At 40.6% G+C, this 27315-nt stretch overlaps 2 protein-coding genes across 3 annotated transcripts in view; both read left to right on the top strand.

Moving 5' to 3' along the window:
- The first annotated feature begins 2748 nt into the window (after positions 1-2748).
- On the top strand, positions 2749-10040 carry ankrd1a (ankyrin repeat domain 1a (cardiac muscle)). Of its 2 annotated transcripts, XM_063007233.1 has the most exons (9): positions 2749-3587; positions 4656-4802; positions 5032-5157; positions 6099-6206; positions 6726-6824; positions 6915-7013; positions 7126-7224; positions 7691-7789; positions 9052-10040. In XM_063007233.1, the coding sequence occupies exons 1-9, from the start codon at positions 3561-3563 to the stop codon at positions 9145-9147; spliced, it is 900 nt and encodes a 299-aa protein (XP_062863303.1). In that variant the 5' UTR covers positions 2749-3560; the 3' UTR covers positions 9148-10040. The 2 variants fall into 2 exon arrangements, with proteins under 2 accessions (XP_062863303.1, XP_062863302.1); XM_063007232.1 differs by lacking the exon at positions 2749-3587 and having other exon boundaries at positions 4140-4802.
- A 1911-nt stretch (positions 10041-11951) lies between these two features.
- kif20ba (kinesin family member 20Ba) overlaps positions 11952-27315 on the top strand; it is a 49473-nt gene continuing 34109 nt past the window's right edge. The window contains exons 1-16 of the mRNA XM_063007764.1: positions 11952-12123; positions 13211-13335; positions 13431-13520; positions 15630-15749; positions 17188-17326; positions 17443-17627; positions 17869-17920; positions 19530-19739; positions 20816-20927; positions 23134-23205; positions 23413-23559; positions 23885-24041; positions 24229-24498; positions 26313-26452; positions 26970-27099; positions 27179-27315. The exon at positions 27179-27315 is cut by the window's right edge and continues 62 nt beyond it. Coding sequence (XP_062863834.1) covers positions 13228-13335; positions 13431-13520; positions 15630-15749; positions 17188-17326; positions 17443-17627; positions 17869-17920; positions 19530-19739; positions 20816-20927; positions 23134-23205; positions 23413-23559; positions 23885-24041; positions 24229-24498; positions 26313-26452; positions 26970-27099; positions 27179-27315 — 2069 coding nt within the window. The 5' untranslated portion in view covers positions 11952-12123; positions 13211-13227. The remainder of the gene's footprint in view (positions 12124-13210; positions 13336-13430; positions 13521-15629; positions 15750-17187; positions 17327-17442; positions 17628-17868; positions 17921-19529; positions 19740-20815; positions 20928-23133; positions 23206-23412; positions 23560-23884; positions 24042-24228; positions 24499-26312; positions 26453-26969; positions 27100-27178) is intronic.

Genomic DNA, 27315 nt, shown 5'->3' with positions numbered 1-27315 from the left:
GAAGAAACTCACCTCATCTGTGTGTGTGTGTGTATATGTGTGTGCGTATATCTATATATACATATATACAGTGGTGCTTGAAAGTTTGTGAACCCTTTAGAATTTTCTATATTTCTGCATAAATATGACCTAAAACATCATCAGATTGTTCATCATCAAGTCCTAAAAGTAGATAAAGAAAACCCAGTTAAACAAATGAGACAAAAATATTGTACTTGGTCATTTATTTATTGAGGAAAATGATCCAATATTACATATTTGTGAGTGGCAAAAGTATGTGAACCTTTGCTTTCAGTATCTGGTGTGACCCCCCTTTGCAGCAATAACTGCAACTAAACGTTTCCGGTAACTGTTGATCAGTCCTGCACACCGGCTTGGAGGAATTTTAGCCCATTCCTCCGTACAGAACAGCTTCAACTCTGGGATGTTGGTGGGTTTCCTCACATTAACTGCTCGCTTCAGGTCCTTCCACAACATTTCCATTGGATTAAGGTCAGGACTTTGACTTGGCCATTCCAAAACATGAACTTTATTCTTCTTTAACCATTCTTTGTAGAACGACTTGTGTGCTCAGGCTCGTTGTCTTGCTGCATGACCCACCTTCTCTTCAGATTCAGTTCATGGACAGATGTCCTGACATTTTCCTTTAGAATTCTCTGATATAATTCAGAATTCATTGTTCCATCAATGATGGAAAGCCGTCCTGGCCCGGATGCAGCAAAACAGGCCCAAACCATGATACTACCACCACCATGTTTCACAGATGGGATAAGGTTCTTATGCTGGAATGCAGTGTTTTCCTTTCTCCAAACATAACGCTTTTCATTTAAACCAAAAAGTTATATTTTGGTCTCATCCGTCCACAAAACATTCTTCCAGTAGCCTTCTGGCTCGTCCACGTGATCTGTAGCAAACTGCAGACGAGCAGCAATGTTCTTTTTGGAGAGCAGTGGCTTTCTCCTTGCAACCCTGCCATGCACACCATTGTTGTTCAGTGTTCTCCTGATGGTGGACTCATGAACATTAACATTAGCCAATGTGAGAGAGGCCTTCAGTTGCTTAGGAGTTACCCTGGGGTCCTTTGTGACCTCGCCGACTATTACACGCCTTGCTCTTGGAGTGATCTTTGTTGGTCGACCACTCCTTGGGAGGGTAACGATGGTCTTGAATTTCCTCCATTTGTACACAATCTGTCTGACTGTGGATTGGGGGAGTCCAAACTCTTTAGAGATGGTTTTGTAACCTTTCCTGCCTGATGAGCATCAACAACTCTTTTTCTGAGGTCCTCAGAAATCTCCTTTGTTCGAGCCATGATACACTAGCACAAACACGTGTTGTGAAGAGCAGACTTTGATAGATCCCTGTTCTTTAAATAAAACAGGGTGCCCACTCACACCTGATCCGTCCCATTGATTAAAAACACCCGACTCTAATTTCACCTTCAAATTAACTGCGAATCCTAGAGGTTCACATACTTTTGCCACTCACAAATATGTAATATTGGATCATTTTCCTCAATAAATAAATGACCAAGTATAATATTTTTGTCTGATTTTTTAACTGGGTTTTCTTTATCTACTTTTAGGACTTGTGTGAAAATCTGATGATGTTTTAGGTCATATTTATGCAGAAATATAGAAAATTCTAAAGGGTTCACAAACTTTCAAGCACTACTGTATATATGTATATATATATATATATGTACAGTACCAGTCAAAAGTTTGGACACACTTTCTCATTCCTGTGGTTTTTCTTGATTTTTTTTTTATTTTCAACATTGTAGATGAATACTGAAGACATCCAAACTATGAAGGAACACGTATGGAATTATGTAGTGAACAAAAAAGTGTTAAATAAACCAGAATATGTTTTATATTTTCTATTCTTTAACGTAGCATCTTTTGCTTTGATGACAGCTTTGCACACTTTTTGGCATTTTCTCAATCAGTTTCATGAGGTGCCACCTGGAACGGTTTTCAATTAACGTTTGTGCCTCGTCTAGAGTTAATTTCTGGAATTTCTTGCTTTTTTAATGTGTTTGAGAGCATCAGTTGTGCTGTGCAGAGGTAGAGCTGCTAAAATATAAACTATATTCTGGTTTGTTTAACATTTTTTTGTTCACTACATAATTCCATATGTGTTCCTTCATAGTTTGGACGTCTTCAGTATTAATCTACAATGTAGAAAATAAAAATAATCAAGAAAAACCACTGAAGAGAAGGTGTGTCCAAACTTTTGACTGGTACTGTATATATATATATATATATATATATATATATATATATATATATATATGTGTGTGTGTGTGTGTGTGTGTGTGTGCATATGTGTGTGTATATGTGGGTGTATATGTATGTATATATATATTCAGTCTGGTATCACGTCACCTCTCAGCCCTGCAGGATGATTTATAACCCCTTTATAAATAACTGAATGATTACACTGACGGGACGTGATGACGTGTTTAATTCACTCGTTTATATTTCACTCATGTTTCATTTAATTATATTCATTTAATCTGTTTCATATAAACTGATTATAGATTTTATAAAATGTTTAATGTCTGATTTTGCTGACTGATCAGAGCAGCATGAGCTGGATATTAAACGTAAATTGATTATTAATGTTTTATTTATATTTCCTAAAACAGCATTAAAATATAACACTAATAATATAGGACACTATGAACTGTGGGTCTGTGTGTAAACCCTATCTCTCTCTCTCTACACAGACACATTTCCCATCATCCTACTCTCCCGAGAAGAGGGCATGTCTAAATTCTTAGCTCCCTTAAAATGCAAAATAGAGAAAAAAAGATGAAAAGCACCATCCAGACTGTTATCAGTGAAAGATGCAAAAGCCACATTTTTATGGTATAGGTGCATCTTCACACAGAACTGAATTCTTTGTAGACGCCTATATGAGATTTGCACACGTGGATTTGGGCAGTTTATCCCATTATTCATGGCAGATCCTCCATGTCTGACAGGATGGTGACTGAGTCTGAGTGTCTGTAAGTTTCCGTCTCAGGTTTTTCCTGAATTTACTGTATATATAACAGTGTAGTGATGTTTATTATCGAACATACAGTAGTACAAAATATCATCAGTACGGGTCAGAGGTGATCAGATAAACACCCACCTCACCTCACCTCACCTCACACCAACTTCTTATTCTGTATAAAACGTTTAGTTTATTTCACCATTATATTCGGCGTGAGCGGGTGCTGGCGTCATGTGTGTATCAGGTGTGTGTGTGTGTGTGTGTGTGTGTGTGGTAGCTGGAATAGTGTTGGATGCCTCGACTGGTTGGTATGTGTGTGTCAGAGCCGCTGAGGAGGTGACATCATACCAGCAGTGAGCGGTGACGAATGGTTGGAGGGTGAAGGGATGATGTCAGTGTGTGTGTGTGTGTGGGTGTGTGTGTGTGTGTGTGTGTGTGTGTGTGTGGGGTGGGTGTGTATATATATGAGAGATGACAGAAGGGAAATCCACAGAGCTTTAGAGGGCAGAGCCGAGGCGTGTTGGGACGAATCGAGGGTACAGTGAGGGATCAGAGCGATGGGATTACTGCGCGTGGCAGATCTGGTGAGTCCTTCATCCTCACACACACTATACATCCAACACACACACACACACACACACTTACATCCAACACACACACACACACACACACACACTACATCCAACACACACACACTTTACATCCAACACACACACACACACACACCAGTGTAATGGTTAATTAGGTGATGTTGAACGTTCTATCATGTCCTTCAACTTCATGCCATGGCCCCCTGATTCCTCCTGATTCCTCCTGATTCCTCCTGATTCTTTCTGATTGATTCCTCCTGATTCCTTGTGATGCTCCTGTTCACTCCTCAAACCGCTGACGTTCCTCACACAGACTGAACCGTGAGCTTATTTCACACGCTGCAGCCTCTAAGCTTATGGTGATGTGAAGCTTGCTCGACTGTAGACAGTGTCAGCCATGCTTCAGCAGCTTCTCATGTAGTTCTTACTTGTTCAGTGAATCTTGAACTGCATCTGAGCCACAGTTTGTTTTTTCTCTGAGACCCTGGCGCAGCGACCACTGTTCCACAGGTGCAGAATTAAAGAATTACAAACACTCAGATGGAACAGAAGAGCTTTAGAAGGGCTGTGAACAAACCAGGTCCAGTTCTGTAGATAAGGAACATGTGTGAAGCCTGTATCTCACACCCGTCATCCAAAAAAAACCTGTCCTGCCTGGTGCTACTCAGGGTGCACACACACACACACACACACACACACACACACGTGAACAGAATATCTCTCCTGATTAAGTGTGATTAGTCAGGCCTCAAATAGAGCAACTGTTTATACACACCAACTTCAGCTCAGCACCAACCTCACATTCTTAGGTTCCAATTTCATTCTAATGCAGGGGGGCACAAACTTTATCCAGACCTAATTATATATAAATAAACCCTTTATTCATCAATCTTTCAAAACATTAAATTATCTCAGAACATGACTTATACTAAAACCAAACATGAGAACCAAACATTAGAACATTAGAACCAAACATTAGAACCGAACATTAGAACTCATCCTGGTTTGGTTCCTCATGAACATCCCATCGTAATGACGGACTCCTCTCTCGTCCAATTACAGGTGACGGGAGCCAGGAGTGATGGGAAGGACATTGGACGTGTCAGTGTCCAGGCTGGCGAGTATGAGAGCACCATCACCCAGGAGAAACAGGATGGGGGTTTTCCTAATGAGGAGAGACCAAGTCCAGAACCTGAACTCACCCTGAACGTAGGAGAACGTCCATGTTCTTTATTATTAATGATGAAATACTGATGATTAGATTCTTTATTATTAATGATGAAATACTGATGATTAGATTCTTTATTATTAATGATGAAATACTGATGATTAGATTCTTTATTATTAATGATGAAATACTGATGATTAGATTCTTTATTATTAATGATGAAATACTGATGATTAGATTCTATATTTACACTTTCACTGCTTCTACCAGCTGGATAAATCCGGACACCTGAAGCTGGAGACGGTGGACGACCTGCTGAATATCTTACAGCTGAGACAGAGAAGAAAAGAGAGGAAGAAACAGCTGGTGAAGAAAGAACCAGAACCTGAGATCCTGGTGAGAAAGAGAACAGATCAGAGATACAAACACTAAACGTTTCATATTCTTAATTAAATTAGCTTCAAAAATTATTACTTATCCTTCTTATTCTTACTGTTGTTAATACTAGTATTAGTATTTTATTATTGTTATTATTATTATTTATATAATTATAACTTCCTATTATTAAAGACTTATCAATTAATATTATTATTCTTATTGTTATTTATTATATTTTATTTTTTTATGTTGCTATTATTTAGTATTGTTATCTTTATAATTATCAATATTATTATTATTATCATTATTGGTATTTTATTATTATATTTTATTATATATTATTAAGTATTATTATTATTACTATTTATTATTGGTATTGTTATTATTTATTTATTTTTAATTATTGTTAATATTATTATTACTGTTAGTTTTTGTATTATTATTATATTTTATTATTATTATTATTATTATTATTTATTTTAAATAACTATTAGTATTAATATTTTTAATTATTTTTAATAATACGTATTATTGTTGTTATTTTTATTACTTTTATTTATTTATTTATTTTTTATATTATTTATTTTTCATTATTATTATTATTTTTTTTTTCATTTTTATTATTATTATTGTTTTTATTATTATTTTATTACTTTTTTTTATTTTTTTATTATTTATATATATTTTTTTTATTATTATTATTTTTATTTTTATTATTGTTATTATTATTATTATTATTACATTATTATTATTATTATTAACATTATTATTATTTTTTATTATTATTATTAACATTATTATTATTATTATTATTAACACTATTATTATTATTTTTTTTATTATTATTATTAACATTATTATTATTATTTATTATTATTAGTAGTAGTAGTAGTAGTATTAACATTATTATTATTATTTTTTTTATTATTATTATTAATATTATTATTTGTGTGTTGTAGCCAGAGACGGTGGATGAGGAGATGTTTCTTAAAGCTGTAGAGGAGAATAAAATGATCTTGGTGGAGAAGTTCCTCCGTGACGGTGGGGATCCCGATGCATCTGATCTTGTGAGTTTTGTTTAAGCTGTATCAGAAATATCAGAAATTAAAATTATTTATAAATGTGTGATATAGAAACTGTTCTTCTGTTAATCTATAACACACTAGGTGGTCAAAAGTATGTGGACACTGACCATGAGCTTGTCAGTGACGTGTGGACATTGTTTACACAGCACACAGCAGTTATTAGTAATATAGTTAGTAGTGTTATTAGTAATTAGGCAAAGTGTTTAGTGCAGTAGGGTGTGGTTTGGAACACAGCCTGTTTCAGTTTCTGTAACTTATTTCATTCAAACTGAGTTTCTAGGACATGCGCATTACCCCCCCCCCCCCCCCCCTTCCCCCAAAAGGCCATTAAAACATACCCGAAATACGACAGGTCTGTGCTGCCACACCCTTATTCTGTTCTGGCTCCATTATATACAAATGCAAACATTCCAGACCTTGTAATTGCTAATTCTACCTGCTGCACCTTTATAGTAGAGGCGCTTTAATCTAACGTTGTTCTCGTCCCTGTGTGTGTTTCAGTTTAAGCGCTCTGCTCTGCATAAAGCCTGTTATCACGGTCACGTCCCCATCATACAGAAACTCCTGGAGTCTGGAGCTTCCATCGAGAACAAAGACAAGGTAGAGTCACGACAAACCAGTCAGTGATGGACTGAAAATGCTCATCATCTGAATATATGTTTATACCTGTGTGTGTGTGTGTGTGTGTAGCTAGATGCCACTGCGGTACACTGGGCGTGTCGAGGTGGAAGTCTACCCGCACTGGAGCTTCTGCTCAACGAAGGAGGGAAATTCAACTCCAGAGACAAGGTACGAGTTCCTGTCGTCTCTGAGAGAGTAGGCTTACCGTTTGCTTCAGTTCTCTTGTACGGGTCCTTTCCCTGCTGTTCTAAATCTCAGTGTACGTTCTGTTGTGTGGTAGCTGTCGAGCACTCCTCTGCACGTGGCGGTTCGGACGGGTCATTACGAGTGTGCAGAACATCTCATCCACTGTGGAGCCGATATCAGCGCTAGAGACAGAGTAAGATCTCTCACGCTATTACGTTTAATACCGCTGGATACGCTCATTGATGCACGTGGTGAGCGAAGGCTGGTCAGTGTGGTCCGATCCAACAGACGAGCTCCTGTAGCTCAACATTTTGGTACCAGGTACCACAGCTCACCTTCAGGGGTCTAGTGGAGTCCAGGCCTCGATGGGTCAGAGCTGTTTTGGTAGCGAAAGGGGGACCAACACAATATCAGGAAGGTGGTCATAATGTTATGCCTGATCTGTGTATATTATAATTATATAATATAATATGATTGTATTCTGTCACAACTGTAAGTCACTTTGGATAAAACTGTCTGTTAAATACCGTAAATATACTATAAGATCAAATACATACCAGATATATACATACATGTCAATCTTGAATTCATTAATAATTCCTTATGAATAAATCATCAATTTCTCTGTGGTTTATAATCCTTCTCTCTGTGTTGGGTAGGAAGGAGACACGCCGCTGCACGACGCCGTCAGAATCAACAGATTTAAAATGATTAAACTGCTGCTGATGTACGGCGCTAATATACGCAGCAAAAACAACGTACGTACAAAATCTTTACATTATTAAAATCATCAAAATAACACCTATAACTCTGAAGGTATAGGATCAAACGTTTACATACACTTCCACCTCTGAGATGTTAAGTTTGAATCCCAGATGGTGCTATCGACCTGACTGAGCACCCATGAGGCTGACTTGCCTTATTGATGCCAGAGAGTCGCGACCTGTGCTGCTTGGTTGAGGTTTTTGCACTTAGTGGGGCAGGGGGCAGTAGTGGGGCACAGGGGTTGGTTATTCACAGAATTTACAGGTTCAGCTCTAAATATGGAGGGGGTGGGTGATAGTCTCAGCTCTCCTCGACCCATGTGAGGGTGGTACAAGCAGCAAGGGCAGCGGACAGTAGTGGGGCAGGGGGCAGTAGTGGGGCAGGGGGCAGTAGTTGGGCAGGGGACAGTAGTGGGGCAGTGGACAGTAGTGGGGCAGGGGGCAGTAGTGGGGCAGTGGACAGTAGTGGGACAGGGGGCAGTAGTGGGGCAGGGGGCAGTAGTGGGGCAGTGGACAGTAGTGGGACAGGGGGCAGTAGTGGGGCAGGGGGCAGTAGTGGGGCAGTGGACAGTAGTGGGGCAGGGGGCAGTAGTGGGGCAGTAGTTGGGCAGGGGGCAGTAGTGGGACAGGGGGCAGTAGTAAGGCAGGGGACAGTAGTGAGGCAGGGGGCAGTAGTGGGGCAGGGGGCAGTAGTGGGGCACAGGGGTTGGTTATTCACAGAATGCACAGCGTGTCAGCGTGGTACAACACCAGTGTTGAGTTTCTGAACACCCCGGTTCAAATCTCGGCTCTGCTACCGCTCAGCTTGGTGCCATCTAGTGGGCACAATTGGCCACCATGTCTACTGGGTGGGGAAATGACCGGACTAAGTGGGCGGGGTCTTCAAACGCTGTGCAAGGACCCTGGATAGCGGATAGAAGCGTCTGTGCAGAAGCACGGGTGTAAAACAGGGGTCCGATAGGACTGCGCAGGCGTCGGAGGGCATGTAAGCAGCAATATGTGCTTCTTGATCGCAATCAGGGATCCTCCAGTAGTGGAAGACAGATGGACTACGATAAAATCGGAAGAAAAAGGGGGAGAAAATGCAGAAATAAATAGAAAATAAAGAAATACATCTATACTTTTAAATATAGAAACATTTCTTACTGGAGTCTATTAGCCACCTCAGTTCACGTTTATTTATTTATTTTCTTATTTATTTCACTTAAATCTGTTCAGGTTTGTAATGGAATTGTTGTTTCTCTGTCGTTGTTCAGAATGGAAAGACGGCGATTGAGAGTCTGTCTGTGTGGCAGAGCGGAGCAAAAAACATCCTGTCCAACTTTACTGATTCACCACCTACAGCCTGCTGAAGTCTGAGAGAGAGAGAATGAAAACATTAGTGTGTTTATAAAGTAAAGATCCGAGCTTTACTAAACTCTAATCTAATCGATTTGCTATTGCTGGCAATAAGCATCGAAAATATCATTACAGGTTTTATTGTGTGGATGGTTGAATGATGAAGAAATGCAGCTGATAATGAGACTGATGATGGGATGGATTTATAATCTCACCTTGGAATTTCTTTATGTTTACTGTGTTTGGCTGCACAGTGACCCCCCCCCCCCCCCCCCCATCATGAACAAAAGCTGATTAAAGCACTAACATCTCTATAGAATTATTATTATTTCTATTTCCTGATGTGAAACATCCTCAGAGCTGCACAGAGGTATTTAATACTCAAAACTGTATTTTTACGATGGTTAAATGTTCCTTAAAGCTCTCAGTAAGTTGATTTCTTGTTATTTCTTTACTTTATTGAGATGTAAACGATGGTGCGGTTGTAATTTTTCCCGTCACTGCCAGTAAGATCAGGATTACACGAGTAAAGAACAGAAAGTGAAGATGGTTTGAGGACGTTGATTACAGTATTTTGAGACATGAAGTGAAGGTTTTTGTTGAAACTTCAGTGATTTTTGTGTATTTTTATTTTGTATTTATTGTATTATTCCAGTTAGATTTATTCCATTATGAAGTTGTTTAATTTATTTGTATTTGCTTTAAAATGTCTGTTTCTTTAATGGTTTTAATATTTAATCTAGGAGAGATTAAAAGCATCTCATTTTAAGTACAGCAGCCTCCACTTGCACTTATGGTTCCTAATTGTTGATGCTGTTGGACTTCTAAAACGTCAAACATTAAATAATTTTCCATTTTTTCTTTCTTTTATGTTAAATTCAGTAAATAAAACTTTATTGTACACCCAGTTGTGTCGCCTTTTGTTTCTGGTGAAGGATGTGCTCACTTCTTTCACTTGGAATAGACTTGTTAATGGAATTGTATTCAGGGGTGTTCAAACTTTTGCACAACACTGTTTGTACATGTTCACTCTGTCTACTTTAAGAAGAGAACAAGCTTATGAGATTGAAGTTTATCCAAACACTAAAGGATTCATTTTATGGAGTATGTAGACTTTTTATACCTGTTGGATTTAATATTCTAATTCCTTCTTGGTAGGGGACAAAGAACAGCCTGAGATTTCTACCTCTCAGTTTACGTTTGTAGTTTGCGTTTGCTATATTAAACCCTATAATGCCGTGCGTATCATATTTGATACATGAGTTTGAGCGACCTCTACATCAAGGGTCCCCAACCACCGGGCCCCGAACTGGTACCAGTCCGTAGGTCATTTATTACTGGGCCACTCAGACAAAATAAAAAATTAAAGATGCTACAAGAGCAGTTATATTTCCAACACTCTTGTTATTGTGTTATTGTCTCCAATCAGCATCTCGTTGCATTGGAAAAAGCTCAGGATTCACACTGATTTTCCATTCTATAGTTATTTTATTTGAAACCCTCCCGCCCCCGCCGATCCATGAAATTATATCTTATATGAAACCGGTCCGTTGTGCAAAAAAGGTTAGGGACCACTGCTCTACATCATCAGTATGTACAGTATATTGTTTTCTTGAAAAACTTAATGTGTACAATCTGACGCTTGTCTTCTTTTTTCATGTACTGCATGCACCAGAAAACCTTTTATTGAGAGATCCAAAATCATCAATCAGTGACCCATTTGTTGTTTTGTATTGATGTTTTTTTTTTTAATCAATTTTGTGAAATATAGGGTTTAAAAAGTCAAGTCACCTTTATTTCTATAGCACATTTAAAAGACAACGTGTGTCAACCAAAGTGCTGTACATTTAAATCAAGTATAAATACCACTCATCTATGCAACATTTAACAAATCATTAACATACATACAAAATAACATACAGACGCACCAACATATAAATCAAATAAAACCACTAAAACAAAGATGGCTATGACAACCCAACAAATATTAAAAACGTATTCATTAAGAGGACTCAAATGCCAAAAAAAAGACAAAAAACAAATAAGTTTTTTAATTTGACTTCTTTGGCATCTATTGTGTGGGACTCCTTTATGGAAAGTGGAAGACTATTCCAGAGTCTTGGGGCAGCTACAGAAAAGGCCCTGTCACCCTGGAACCTCATTTGAGAACGTGGAATAGCTAAGAGCAGCTGGTTAGAGGATCGAAGCACTGACATTTTACTGATCCTTCAAAAAGAATAACTAGTGAATATGTGTGTATCAAATTATATACAGCAGGTATTTAGGGCAAATATCAGTAAATTGTGGTATTAAGCATTATATCCATTATAAATTCCACAAAGCAACATACATTATTTATTTATGTAAACTAATTAAATGTTTTAATGACACAATTAGATGGATATGAAATAGAAACTGACGTATATATGGCATATATTACTTTATATATACAGTATATAACCTGCTGTATCCTGAGTTGAATGCTGTTTATGCACTACAAAATAGCTGACACATAGTTGAGATTTTTAAATAAGATGGCATTACGGTTACAGACTGGTACTGAATGTTTATATGAATGTTAAAGTTTTTTATTTTGACACTTTTATTTTAAACGTTATTTTATTTATACTATTGAAAGCAATATGAACTATGTGGTTACTTCTGCGTACAGCAAACGCAGCACTCAGAGTCGTCATCACTCATTTTGAATGCGCAAATCCTGCTCAGTTCTGATCCTACACAACACGCATTCCTGGTTGTCTACGTATGCGCGTCGCTGCTCTCTGATTGGTGGGTTTGAACAGAAGAGCAGGCGGCAGTGTGTGTGGAGAGATTAGCTGGAGGCTCCTCACCGCGGAATGTCGCTTTTAAATCTGTCACTTTTAATGTAATAAATGTTTTATAAATCGCTGACAGCTGCTTCGTTTATCTGCTTTTAACTTGTTAATTTAGTAACCTGGACGTTTAGAGGTGTAGTTTTGTCTGAACAGGTGAGTATTAACGGTTCTACAGCGTTAGCACGAGCTAATATACATTTAAATAACGCACTGATACATTAATAAACATTTCAGAGTCCTTAAAACTGAATTTATACCCTAAAATAACTGTTTAATATTACATCTGTCCTGTGATGTTAACACTCTGTGGTTACAGGTGTCACGGGTACAGGTAGGTTAAGATAACAGTGTTCCGTACACCCCATTAGGATCCTATATATGTTGTGCGGAACACTGTGAATTCATGTTAAACTGGTATATAATTCACCTGTACTGGATTTAAATGTCAAGTTATAGGGAAAACAGTAGTATTGGGTTTGTAGTGTTATGTATGAACCCTTGATGTCTGGTCAAACATCACATTTAATCTAATAGAACCTATACACGTACTGGCCAGTTTATTAGAAACACCTGATCGTGCATATAATTCCTCAGTCAGTCATGTAACAGCAGCACAATGTACATAATCATATAGATCAAGATGCATCTTCACGTCAAACATCTGTAAGATTTTAAGTGTGGCAAGACGGGACCAGAAGGACTGGTTTGAGTTCACCAGAAGCTACCACTGATTTGGTAAAACCATACCTCAGATACCTACTGTTCCATCATGCTGAGCACACCTTCCACAGGACCACAGCAGAAGACCGCACCAGGTTTGCTGTGTGAACTGATGAATCTCTGGTAGGGTCAGAACTTGGCATAAACGGCTTGAATTCATGGTCCCAACCTGCCTTGTCTGAAGGGTTCAGATTGTCAGTGGTGGTGTGATGGTGCGGTGAACATGTGCTTCCTTTTATCACTACATAACGGCCGCACGGTGGCTCGGTGGGTAGCACTGTCGCCTCACGGCAAGAAGATCCTGGGTTCGATTCCCGGGTGGAGCAGTCTGGGTCCTCTCTGTCTAGAGTTTGCTGGTTCTTCCCAGGTAAACTGGCAGAAGGTCCTGAGAGCAAATCTGGTTCTACTCAGTACTGGTCCTCTGTTCCTAATAAAGTGGCCAGTCAGTGCATTTCAATAAACCGAACAGGTTGTGGCGAATGTCAGAATGTCAGAATGTCAGTCTACGTCTGTCTTTCAGTGTGCGTGTCCGGCATCATGATGGACTCATGCTTCAACGATAAGGTGGCCAGGGCCGAAACCATCGTGGTAGAAGATCTGAGGAGGGATCTCAACTTCGACCTGACGGAGTTTGCTGATTCTCAGGTGGAGATCTCACCTGTGTGGATCTGATATCGCTCAGATTCTCTCTTGTATAGTAAATAAATAATTGCTAATAATGTGTGTGTGTGTGTGTGCAGGACTCGAGCGGGTTGGACCGAGAGTTTTTGCAGGTGTATCTCAGGATACGACCGTTTTCAGCGGCTGAAATTGAAAATAATGAATCACAGGTGAGTTTAGTGACCTGTACTGACTGTGTGTGCTAGGATCACATGTATTTCAAATCATCCAAAGCGACTTACAGTACTGTGACAGTATATTGCCTGAGCAATTGAGGGATAAGGGCCTTGCTCAAGGGCCCAGCAGTGGCAACCTGGCAGAGGTGAGGCTTGAACCAGTGACCTTTTGATTACTACTCCAGTACCTTAACCACTAGGCTACAGCTGGCCTAGTTCAGACTGGGATCGAGGGTGACCCTGCCTACAGTCTGTTCTAATGCTCATCCCAACATCAACAGACTCTGATAGTTAGTGACTGTTGTAGAAATAGACCTACCATTTGCTGTAGTTCTTTATTAGATGTTTGGATGCACTGTTGTACTAGTTTGCATCTTCTCTGATGGTGGAACAGTTGAGGGTTCAGCTCCAGTGCAGCGTCCCTCACCGTTCCCTCCTGTACAGAGATTACCTACAGTCCTGTTATTTACTCAGGAATTATTTGTGCTGATAGAATAAATCGTGCGATATTAAATGGACACGTTTGCTGGGAGCAGTTTGGGTTTTTCCCCAGATTATATCTGCAGAAGCATCACCAGAAGTTTAGGGACAGCAGTTTGAGACCCACAGCTCTACAGAACACGACATGCTTTAATGAGAAACTTCAGCACGGAGCTGGACGGACTTGTTTACATTCCTCCTGCTAATCACCCTATAGACCATGCCAATAACCCCCCCCCCCCCCCCCCCCTTTCCAGAACCTGGGGCTGTTTCTTTAAATTACTGGGTGTTCTACCAGGGTCTTCAAAAAGTGTCCGCAATTTTTAACTTCATTTATTAAGAATTATAAAACAAACTCCGTCACTTTTCTACATCACGTTTCTTTCTGATGCATTTTTCCAGCGTCGTACCGACTTTCTAATGCCGTCAGTAATAAATGTTTTTGCTTGAGCTCGTAGCCGCTGATGCGCCGGTGCTTTCACATCATCATCACATGAAAATCTTCTTCCCCTTTCAGCCTCCAAACAGGTGAAATCAGATGGAGCTAAATCAGGACTATAAGCGTCTCTCAGACACGAGTGATTACTACAGAACAGAACCAAACCGGTTAGAACCGAACAGAATAGAACAGAACAGAAGCGAACCGAACAGAACCAAACCGAACAGAACCAAACAGAACAGAATCGAATAGAACCAAACCGAACAGAACAAAACAGAACAAAACCAAACAGAATCAAATAGAACAGAACCAAACAGAACCGAATAGAACAGAACCGAATAGAACCAAACAGAACAGAATCGAACAGAACAGAACCAAATAAAACAGAACCAAACAGAACCGAATAGAACCAAACAGAATCGAACAGAACAGAACCAAACAGCACAGAACCGAACAGAACAGAACCAAACAGCACAGAACCGAACAGAACAAAACTGAACAGAACCGAACAGAACAGAATCGAATAGAACCAAACCGAACAGAACAGAACAAAACCAAACAGAATCAAATAGAACAGAACCAAACAGAACCAAACAGAACAGAATCGAACAGAACAGAACCAAACAGAACAAAACAGAACAGAACCAAACAGAACCAAATAGAACAGAACCGAATAGAACCAAACAGAACAGAATCGAACAGAACAGAACCAAACAGCACAGAACCGAACAGAACAAAACCGAACAGAACAGAACAAAACCAAACAGAACAGAACAAAACCGAACAGAACAGAACCAAACAGAACAGAACCAAACAGAACAAAACCGAACAGAACGGAACCGAACAGAACAGAACCAAACAGAACAGAACCGAACAGAACAGAACCAAACAGAACAAAACAGAACCGAACAGAACAGAACAGAACCAAACGGAACAGAACCAAACGGAACCGAACAGAACAGAACCGAACGGAACCAAACAGAACCAAACAGAACAGACACGCCCGATTCCTCCTCCTCCACCCCCACTGCTTATAACCACAATATAAAAGTGAGGAAACTTTCTGAAGATCCTGGTGTAAGTGCTGATGGTTCCCATGATGCTCTCTGAATGTTTCTCTGTGTATCTTCTCACCTAACCCTCGTCCTCCACGTATCTTCATGTGTTTGTTCTGGTGTGTGCAGGACTGTGTTACCATCCAGCCTCCTGATACGGTTCTCCTCAAAGCTCCCAGATCTTCTCTCTCAGCCAGAGCCAGTGATAAACCTGTTCCTCAGACTGCTCAGCGCTTCAGCTTCTCTCAGGTACATCCAGACCCGGACATGGAACATGGAGTCCCACCTTCATCATGTACTGTGTTAACACACACACACACACACACACACACACACACACACACACACACACACACACTGAGCAGGAGCTACACACCTGAGTCCACTTACTGAATCCGTTTCATTGGTCTTTGCTGTTGTCCAAGTTTGTGTGTGATTAATATAGAGACCCACAGACAGTCTGGAACTCATTGTTGATTTAGGGAGTAGTGTAATATTTGGCCTTAACATGTTCTCACAGTTCTAGAATCATTAGTACAAACGCTTGAAGAACCTACAGTGACAAGGTTCTAGAATCATTAGTGTGAAGCAGCACCGCCACACTCCATAGGAAACGACGTCACAGCCGTGCAAAAAACGCTTCTCATGTGAGTCTGCCCCTGCTCACAAGGTTCTAGAATCCTCAGTGTGAAGGCTCTAGAATCTTTACTGGAAAGGCTTGAACCTATATTGGCTTTATATACGTCGAGAATCATTAGGCTGAAGGTTCTAGAATCATTAGTGGGACAGTTCTACAATCATTAGCGTGAAGGCTCTAGAATCATTAGCGTGAAGGCTCTAGAATCATTAGCGTGATGTTCTAAAAATCTAGAATCATTCTAGAATCCTTAGCGTGAAGGTTCTAGAAAGTTCTAGATTCCTGATTGAAGGTTCTTGACTCATTAGCGTGAAGGTTCTAGAAAGTTCTAGACTCATTAGCGTGAAGGTTCTAGAAAGTTCTAGATTCCTGATTGTGAATGATCTAGACTCATTAGTGTGAAGGTTCTAGAAAGTTCTAGATTCCTGATTGTGAAAGTTCTAGACTCATTAGCGTGAAGGTTCTAGAAAGTTCTAGATTCCTGATTGTGAAAGTTCTAGACTCATTAGCGTGAAGGTTCTAGAAAGTTCTAGATTCCTGATTGTGAAGGTTCTAGACTCATTAGCGTGAAGGTTCTAGAAAGTTCTAGATTCCTGATTGTGAAGGTTCTAGACTCATTAGCGTGAAGGTTCTAGAAAGTTCTAGATTCCTGGTTGTGAAGGTTCTAGACTCATTATCGTGAAGGTTCTAGAAAGTTCTAGATTCCTGATTGTGAAGGTTCTAGAATCCTTAGTGTGAAGGTTCTAGAAAGTTCTAGATTCCTGATTGTGAAGGTTCTAGACTCATTAGCGTGAAGGTTCTAGAAAGTTCTAGATTCCTGATTGTGAATGATCTAGACTCATTAGCGTGAAGGATCTAGACTCATTAGGTTGAAGGTTCTAGACTCATTAGCGTGAAGGATCTAGAATCATTAGGTTGAAGGTTCTAGACTCATTAGCGTGAAGGATCTAGAATCATTAGGTTGAAGGTTCTAGACTCATTAGCGTGAAGGATCTAGAATCATTAGGTTGAAGGTACTTGTTGTACAGACTGATGTGTGCTCATGTTCAGGTGTTTGGACCGGACACCTCACAGAAGGACCTGTTCGACGGCACGGTGAGGAACCTGGTGATGAACGTGCTGGAGGGACGAAATTCCCTCGTCTTCACGTACGGAGTCACGAACGCTGGGAAGACCTTCACATTTTTAGGTTGGTGCACTTCATGTTCTCAGTGAAGAACTCCTTCAGTATTTTATACTGATGTTCTAGTTTTATAGGTAATTATCGTATTTACGTTATTAACGAGGTCGTGTTCACGATCGTAGGACCGGAGCACGACGTGGGCGTTCTACCTCGCTCACTAAACATGATCTTCAGCAGCCTGGAGGGTCGGATCTTCACTCAGATGAGCGTGAAACCTCTGAGATGCCATGAGGTCCTGAAGCTCACCAAGCAGCAGCAGGTGGAGGAGAACCTCAGCAAACGCCAGCTCCTCCGACTCCTCAAAGAGGTGAGAGAGGTTCGGTCTGGTTAGATCTTCCAGAATTAGAACACGTCTTAGTAATTAGTCCTGTATTATATAAACATGGAGCAGTATGGATGTAGGATGTTGATTTATAGATCTGTGTGAGAAGCTATCGACCCGCCCTGCTCCCCACTACCTACCTGATCAGCTTTAGATTTCTTTAAGGGTTTGAGGGAAACGATTCCTTAATTTAATCTTGATCTCACTTTTGTGTTTGACGTTTTAGAGCGATTCTCAGAAAAGCAGCTTCTCCAGCCTGTCCAGTTCCAGATCTGAAGGTAACGAGACTCATCATTATTAAACGCTCACTGCTGTCTGAATGATCAGTCGTGCACTTTCTGTCCACCAGCAACTTTAGTTCCAGGGTCCTGAATCGTGTTGTTGGGATTTTTAAGTCTTTGTGTCTAACAGCGTGCGTGTTCCTAATAGAATTGTAAATCCCAACCACACTGCTGCACCTACTACTCTCTCACACACACACGCAGATATACAGCACTCACTACCACGTCATCACCCGCTCCCCTCCCTACGGCGGCACGGCCAGCTGAGTCTGTGTACGCACCCAGCTGATCGATAGCACTGCTGAGATCTGAACTCTGATCTCAGCGATGGTGGAGCACACTACACTCTCTGCATTCCTCCACCACTGCTAATGATAACCTAAAGCAGCCAGCAGGAGGTGCTGTCACAGCAGCAAGGATGAGATCCCTTCTGTGTTTATTGATTATTTTATTTAAATTAATGCTATTAAGATGAAAGGAGCCTTCTTACGTTACGTTTCTGTAGCCTGAATGAGAGCTTTGTGCACTTTGTGATACTTCATGTTATATACACCGATCAGCCATAACATTATGACCACCTCCTTGTTTCTACACTCACTGTCCATGTTATCAGCTCCACTTACCATATAGAAGCACTTTGTAGTTCTACAATTACTGACTGTAGTCCATCTGTTTCTCTACATGCTTTGTTACCCCCTTTCATGCTGTTCTTCAATGGTCAGGACCCCCACAGAGCAGGTATTATTTAGGTGGTGGATGATTCTCAGCACTGCAGTGACACTGACATGGTGCTGGTGTGTTAGTGTGTGTTGTGCTGGTATGAGTGGATCAGACACAGCAGCGCTGCTGGAGTTTTTAAACACCGTGTCCACTCACTGTCCACTCTATTAGACACTCCTACCTAGTCGGTCCACCTTGTAGATGTAAAGTCAGAGACGATCGCTCATCTATTGCTGCTGTTTGAGTCGCTCATCTTCTAGACCTTCATCAGTGGTCACAGGATGGATATTTTTGGTTGGTGGACGATTCTCAGTCCAGCAGTGACAGTGAGGTGTTTAAAAACTCCAGCAGCGCTGCTGTGTCTGATCCACTCGTACCAGCACAACACACACTAACACACCACCACCATGTCAGTGTCACTGCAGTGCTGAGAATCATCCACCACCTAAATAATACCTGCTCTGTGGTGGTCCTGTGGGGGTCCTGACCATTGAAGAACAGGGTGAAAGGGGGCTAACAAAGCATGTAGAGAAACAGATGGACTACAGTCAGTAATTGTAGAACTACAAAGTGCTTCTATATGGTAAGTGGAGCTGATAACATGTACAGTGAGTGTAGAAACTAGGAGGTGGTTTTAATGTTATGGCTGATAGTGTATATTGATTCATTATGTTATATTAATGCTGAATAAATGTGTTCTGTTGTTCCCTGGACTTTTAAGATCTATTAATACAGATGTTATTAATATACTGTAGATATTATGAATATAGATGTTAATACAGATGTTATTAATATAGATGTTAATGCAGATATTATGAATATAGATATTATGAATATAGAGTGCTGTAGTTAGAGCTGAGTAAAAGCTTGGACCTCGGCTGTGCAGGTTCGGATCTGGCCGATATGGAAACGTGGTCCGGTAAGAGGAGCTTCAGTCTGGACCTGGATCCTCACACCCAGTTCTCCATCTGGGTTTCGTTCTGTGAGATCTATAACGAGAACATCCACGATTTACTGGAGCAGTCGAACAGCACGGCGGTACGGCGAGCAAACCTGCGCCTGTGTCAGGACATCAAAGGAAACTCCTTCATCAAAGGTGAGAATGTCGTTCACTCACGTGTTACTGCTGATGTTCATTATTATACACACATACTGGGTGGTACTGGACCCACCAGGACCCTGAACAGAATGAAGCTGTTGGTGATGCAGTATACACATACTGAGCACTTTATTAGGAACACTTAGTATTTTTTAAGCTACACCTTACCCTACAGATGTGGGTATACAAGTACTGCCTGTAGCTTGTCTTTTGCTCTGTACACTTGTTCACCCTGCACTATATATTAATTAAAATATTTGACTGGATGGTCGTGTGTTGTTCTGTTGTGAGTGTAGCAGGTGCAGCAGTGTTGTTGGGATTTTTAACCACCTCAGTGTCAACCAAAAGTATAAAGCCACCATCCCTTGTCTCGTGATTCACTGATAAAAGTCTTCGTGTCTAACAAGCATGCTAACAGGGTGTGTGTTTCTAATAGAAGCCAGTATGTTTAAACAGGATTTTAAATCCCAACAACACTGCTGCACCTGCTACACTCATACATATACAGTGTCATTACCATGTTAGTGTCACAATCCAACTATAATCTGATCAGTAAGGGTACTATGGAAGTCCCGTATGGGGGAAAATTGGAGCCTAGTGGTTAAGGTACTGGACTAGTAATCAAAAGGTTGCTGGTTCAAACCCCACCACTGCCAGGTTGCCCCTTAACCCTCAGTTGCTTTGACAATATACTGTCACAGTCCTGTAAGTCGCTTTGGATAAAAATGTCTCCTAAATGCTGAAAATGATTGATAATTGTACAAAGCAACAGCTTGGCTACAGTTAGTAATTGTATACCCACAAAGCACATTGGATAGGTGTTCCTAATAAAGTGCTCAGTATTTGCTCAGTGATCTATTGTGATTGTACTGTATGCAGTAACAGTATCTGGTTGTTTGGCGACATCTGGTGGTTAAATAGTGAAACTGCAGCTTCCACCTTACATCGTATTGCTGAATATAAAGCGGGATGAGTGCTGATCAAGTTAACGTTTAAACTTATTAAAAGCTGATTAAATGTGGTTTATGATTTGAAACGAGCTGTGTGTGTGTGTGTGTGTGTGTGTGTTTCAGATCTGCGCTGGGTGCAGGTGAACAGTGCTGACGAGGCCTTTAAGGTCATGAAACTGGGTAAAAAGAACCAGAGCATTTCATCCACCAAACTGAACCAGCTCTCCAGCAGGAGGTGAGGAACGTTCTCCGTCGTGTCCCTCAGCTCAGGTTTAGATTAGATTAGATTAGATTAGATTAGATTCAACTTTATTGTCATTACACATGTATTTACATTTTCAGCATTTAGCGACGCTTTTATCCAATCTAAGCAATTGAGGGTTAAGGGCCTTGCTCAAGGGCCCAACAGTGGCAACCTGGCAGTGGTGGGGCTTGAACCGGCAACCTTCAGATTAGTAGTCCGATACCTTAACCACTAAGCTACAACATGTACAAGTACATGTACAGTTTAGCATCTAACCAGAAGTGCAATAAGCAGCAAGTGCAGGATGTACAGTATCTATGGTATGCATTATTTACAGAATACGAGCAGTGGTATGGACATGATATACAGGTGAATATATTATTGAATGTACTATAAACATGATATACAGATGTGAGTGCTATAGACATAATATACAGGTTAATATTAAGGTGCTATGACATAATTACTAATTAAATCCAGTATCATGTTCATCCATAGTGAGGCTGGTCATGTTCTAGTAGTGACCTTAGCTCAACAGCCACAGTTCTTCATCATGGTGCATGTCAGAGTTTATACAGGGCAGTTGTAGCTTAGCGATTACTGAACCAGTAATCGAAAGGTTGCTGGTTCAAGCCCCATTACTGAGCAAGGCCCTTAACCCTCAATTGCTTAGACAATATACTGTCACAGTACTGTAAGATTAAGTCAGTAATCTCACATCTAAAGCTATATATTTGGACAGGTGAAATAAATCAGTGATAAAAAAATAATAATTTACAGTTTAGGGAAGGCCCTTTCCTGTTCCAGTATGCACACGCTCTATAAAGACATGAAGAAAAAGCTCGGTTTAAAAACCAAGAAGCTCCAGTGTCCTGCACAGAGTCCTGACCTCAGCCCCACACAACAGCTCTGGGATGAACCGGAACACCGACTGATCAATCAGCGCCCTGCCGTACAAATGCTCACTTGCTCCACTGAATGGGCACAAATTCCCATACACAGACATACATCAAAGTCTTGTGAGAAGCCTCAGCCACCCACCCCCCCTTAGACACAGCCAATCATGCAGCATTAGCACCCTGGTTCCTAGTGGTACAGTGGTGGGATAGCGTATGGCTATTATTATATAGAACATTATTATTAACTGTATCTACAGTCTGGGTGTTAAACTGGTTCTGCTCAGCGTCTTTCTGTTTCACACTACACGATTCTTGCCCTGATTTCCGCTCGGCGGCCGGTCGGCGCTAGATCTGTCGGCTCGGGAGCGACTCGGCGTTCGCTCGGCGATCGAAACTCGGCTCTCGATCGCTATGTGTGAACTACTCGACAACTCGATCCGAGCGCTCGGCGACTAAAGAGAGATTTCCAGCATGTCAGATATCTGTATCTGAGTTGCCCGACCGGCAATGAGTGCGGTGTCGAACAGCCAATGAGAACGCAGGCTACGGGGTGAGTGGAAACGCAGGGGAGGAGTGTAAAAACGTGGTACAGGGGCGTACTATAGTTTATATCAGAATACATCAGCACACACACACGTTTAACAGTATTTCTAACCAGATCGTTCTCTACAAAACACCCACGCTGCATTGCAAACAATATTTATTAACCCCCAACTCACTACAGAACAGAACAGACGCCCCCTGCTGGTCATGTAGCCAAATCCACTCATTCATTTATTTTTCCTCTTTGATTTTACGCTGCACATCAGCGCACAAACTTGGATCGCTCGTCTGGGTTGTTGTTGACGTGCATGTTTGGACGTGGTGTCATTAAACCCCTCGTCACTTCTCACGTGTGTTTTCGTGACGGAACGTAGTTTGAGAGAGCAGAGAAGCTCGCCTGCGGTTCCAGTCGGTGATGGATGGTGTAGTGTGTGACCCCCCCCCATCGCCCATCAGTCGTGTAGTGTGACATACACACCGACCTGAAAGACTCCCGATTACAAGAGATCCAGTCGTGCAGTGTGAACTTGGCATTACTGTTCTACATCAGTGCTACCTTCACTATGTTTCACTGTGATTACATAAGCACACAGACATGTTTATGTGAAGCACAGTGCTGGTGTAAATCCTCATATCACTCGGGTTTAGTGCGAGTCTGTACGTGAGTGATATGAAACTGACATCATACGTCTTTGTTTCCATCATGCTAACATCATGTCTCTCTCTCTCTCTCTCTGTGTGTCTCTCTCCCTCAGCCACAGTATCTTTTCGGTGAGGATGTTACGGATCGATGACGTGGAGACGCTCAGAGTGCGCTCCGTCAGCGAGTAAGTCTGGGCTGGGTGTTATTAACCATCTTTTCTACCAACACTTGATCTCTGGAGACCCGGCGGCTCTTCACGTGAAGCTCTTCAGTCTGCTGTGTGAAAGCCATGTGGTGCTCTGCTTCATGAGCAGGTTTTGAAAGCAAGATGAACTGGTTTAAATTGAGATGAACTGGTTTATGTTGAGATGAACTGGTTTGGTGGTTTCAGGTTGTCTCTGTGTGACCTGGCCGGGTCGGAGCGCTGCGGTAAAACTCAGAATAAAGGAGAACGACTGAAGGAAGCAGGAAACATCAACACGTCTCTGCTCAGCCTGGGGAAGTGCATCAACGCTCTCAAGGGAAACCAGCAGGCCAGGTATTCCACTCGCACCACTCACCTGTAACCCCGGGATAACACGAGGACCTAGTGACCCCGCCCTGCTCCCCTAATACCTACCTGATCAGCTCCTCACTACAGAGGATTCTAATCAGACCTGGAGCTCATAATCAGATCATCACTCAGAATTAAGGCGCCTCAGTAGGAGCATGTTAAGGGATCTAAGGAAGAATTTAGACACGCCCTCTTCTCAGGAGTGTAGCATGATGGGAAATGCGTCAGTGTAGAGAGAGACCCCGTGTGTTCCTGAATCATCATCTTAATATAATTCTATGTTTTTTCGTATTATTTCTATTCGCTGTAGGCACCACGTGCCGTTCAGAGAGAGTAAGCTCACTCACTACCTGCAGGGTTTCTTCACCGGCCGCGGAAAAGCCGCCATGATCGTGAACATCAATCAGTGCGCCTCCATGTACGACGAGACCCTCAACGTCCTCAAGTTCTCCGCCGTGGCACAGAAGGTACACACACGTGTACAGACGTACACACACACACACACACACACACGGTGTTTTTCAGGGGCAGTGGTAGTTATGTGGGTAAAATACTGTATTAGTGATCAGAAGGTTGCTGGTTCAAGCCCCACCACCACCAATATGCCACATCTATCGGGCCCCGCTCATGCCGAGGTTCTTGTGTTCGTATCAGGTGGTGGTCCTCAGCACCCCCGCCGTGCTCCCGTTGGTGGTGAAGAGGAGCGCCAGGGAGGTGTCGTTCATCATCAACAGGGCCACCGGGCGCGGGTCGAGGCGCACCTCCCTGCTGAAATGGGAGCAGAGTCTGGAGGACGTGCAGGAGGACGAGCTTCTCTCCGAGGACGAGGAGGAGGAGGAGCAGAGCGTGCTGGAGGAGACGCTGCAGGAGGACGAGGACGACGAGGGGAAGGAGACCGTACTGCTGGATAAAGACGCCTACCAGGTCTGATTACATTTATTTCTGTTTACTTTAATACATTATTAAATTATTGTTTAATATGTTTATATGTCATTTATATTTAATTTATGAATTTATTATTTATTTGTGTTTAATGTATTTATAAGTAATTTGTATGTAATTTGTTTAATTATATTTTATTCAATTCATATGATTTAAATTTAATTAATAAATTTTTATTAAATTAGTTTAGATCTAATCTACAATTTATTTATTAATTTCATTTTTTAATGAGTAACAATTTAAATTTAGTAACAATTTATAGCCTTATTTAGTTTTATTTATTTTGTTTAGATTGAATTTATAATTAAAGTAATTACTCTGTATGTAATTAATTAAAATTTAATTTCAGAATTTATACGTATTTAATAAGTTTATATGTAATTTATATCTAATTAATTATTTTTTATTTAAATTGTTTACATTGAATCTATAATTAATTAATATTTACTTTTTTAATAATAATTTGTATTTAATTGTATTTTAATTAGTCATTTATGTTTAAATAATTTATTTGTATGCAGTATTTATATTTATTAATTTGTATTTAATTAGGTAATTTATATTTAATTCTGTTATTTGTAATTGCTTAATTTATTTCCATTAATTTATTTAGATGTAATTAATTTCTCTTCAATTATTTTATTTAGATTTAATTGAATAATTGATAATTATTTAATATGTTTATATGTAATTTATATTTAATTACTAATTGGGTATTTAATTTGTTTAGGTTTAATATGTAATTAATTAAGTTATTTAGATTGAATTTATTTATATGTAATTTAAATTTGAATAATTTTTATCCAAAGTGACTTACATTATACCGTCTAAGCAAGTGAGGGTTAAGGGCCTTGCTCAAGGGCCCAACAGTAATCAAAGCCAATCAAAAAAATTTATTTTATTTTATTTGTTTAGATTAAATTTATAATGTTTTTATTAATGTTTAATTTATTTACAGTAATTTGCATTTAGTTTGTTTATTTAAATTTAATGTAATGTATAATTGATTAACATATATGTATGTAATTTATTTACACTTAATCATTTAATTCTTTTCATTAGATTTAATTATTTGTAATTAATTTATTTTTATTTAGGTTATGTGGGTTTAATAGTTTATAATTAATCAGTTTGTTCATATTTAATTTATATATATTTAATTTCTATTTAATATATTTGTTTGGATTTAGTTAAATAATTTTTTTAAACTAATGAATTATTTATTAAATAATTGTTTATTTATTTATTTTAATATTATTCATATTTAATTAAATTATGTTCAATTATTTATATTGGATTGATTTTTATAATTAATTAATTTATATTTAATTTACATATGAATCCTGTAACTTCCTGAAAGCCAATTCTTACTCCTCACTGTTTTATTTATTTCTGTTCTACTCTATTAAATATTCATTCATTATTATAATTATTTAGATTTGTGTGTGTGTGTGGGGGGGGGGGGGGGGGGTATTGAGTGGTTTTTATTCATTATTAAAAGTTTTATTGATTTAAGAGGATTGTAAAGGTCAGGCTAAGAGTTTAACAGATATGATGGGTGGGATTGGTTTCATGCTGATTGGGTGAGGTGATGCATGATTAGTGGAGGAACAGACCTTCCTTAGTGTATTCATCAAACCCTGTTCTGTACCACGTACCCTTTAAACCACAGTTCTGGATCCATCATCAGAACCTGAGGAAGATGCACATGAAGGTTCTTCTGTAGAAGAGCTGCTGCTAACTGTGTGTGTGTGTGTGTGTGTGTGTGTGTGTGTGTGTGTGTGTGTGTGTTACAGAATCAGCTGTTGTTTATAGAAGAGCTAAAGGAAGAGCTGAGAACAGCTCGGGCGGAGGCTGCTGCAGTAGAGGAGAGGATCAGAGAGGAAGTGACCAAAGAGTTCAGTCAGCTCTTCTCCCAGATGCAGGCGGATTACAGGTACAGCACGTACACAGTCTGTACTGGGTAAACTGGGCTTACTGGTATCACTGGTATCACTGGTGCTGGTGTGGAATCACAGGGCTTCATCTATACCCTCAGTCTAATAATCACGGCGCTCAACACACACACACACACACATGGCTGGTCTGATGGAGGGAAGGCCCTCCTGACGTGCAACAGCGCCTCCTACTGTCTGGTGGAGGCGCCAGAATCATCAGGCTTTCAAAAACCTGGTCTATTCTTGAGAATACGAAGGAGATCAGAGAGCCGTATAGCGTACGGAGAGTCACAGTGAGGCATGCATCTCTCACGCAATCACCTCGACCTGCCAGTAGGGGAACCCGTTTGACCTCCCACAGGCACAGCCAGTCATATATATATATATGTGTGTGTGTGTGTGTGTATGCGTGGCCAATCAGTAGCTGCTCCTCAGTGGTGTTGGAGCGCCACCTTGTGGTTGATAAATCAGTCTTTGATTTGATCTGAATGCTAATCTGCGCTTTATCGTGTGTAGCGAGCGCGTTAGCAAGGAGCGAGAGCTGGCGGAGCAGCGCTGCGAGCGGCGCCTGGAGATCTTCAAAGCCTTAGTGGAGAAAACCTCCCAACCTCAGTGTGAAGAAGAAGAAGAACCTGCCAAACTTCAGGTATTTTCCGTTTTCCTGCGTTTCGCTCCCCCGCCGCCCTGAGCCGAAGTCACGCGCGCGCCGGGTTCTTGTGTTCCAGGAGAATGAGCGCCCCTCTCTGGACGGGATGATCGACTCCATGTGCGGCGACCTGGCCGGGATCAGGAAGGACGCGGAAGCGGCGCAGTCGTGCCTGGTGACCCTCGACCCCCCGACCCTGCGGCTCCTGGAGAAGAA

This window comes from Trichomycterus rosablanca, chromosome 13, assembly GCF_030014385.1.
Source record: "Trichomycterus rosablanca isolate fTriRos1 chromosome 13, fTriRos1.hap1, whole genome shotgun sequence".
Lineage (NCBI taxonomy): Eukaryota > Metazoa > Chordata > Actinopteri > Siluriformes > Trichomycteridae > Trichomycterus > Trichomycterus rosablanca.
Note: the sequence above shows the minus strand (reverse complement) of the source record. Positions and strands in the feature narration are given on the sequence as shown.

What these genes read in the sequence shown, in the direction of transcription:
- ankrd1a (XM_063007232.1), top strand. Translation starts at nt 4,626, where the DNA reads ATGACGGACTCCTCTCTCGTCCAATTACAGGTGACGGGAGCCAGGAGT. An exon ending in CCATCGAGAACAAAGACAAG is followed by an intron (nt 6,825 to 6,914) that starts GTAGAGTCACGA and finishes GTGTGTGTGTAG; the next exon opens with CTAGATGCCACTGCGGTACA. An exon ending in AATTCAACTCCAGAGACAAG is followed by an intron (nt 7,014 to 7,125) that starts GTACGAGTTCCT and finishes GTTGTGTGGTAG; the next exon opens with CTGTCGAGCACTCCTCTGCA.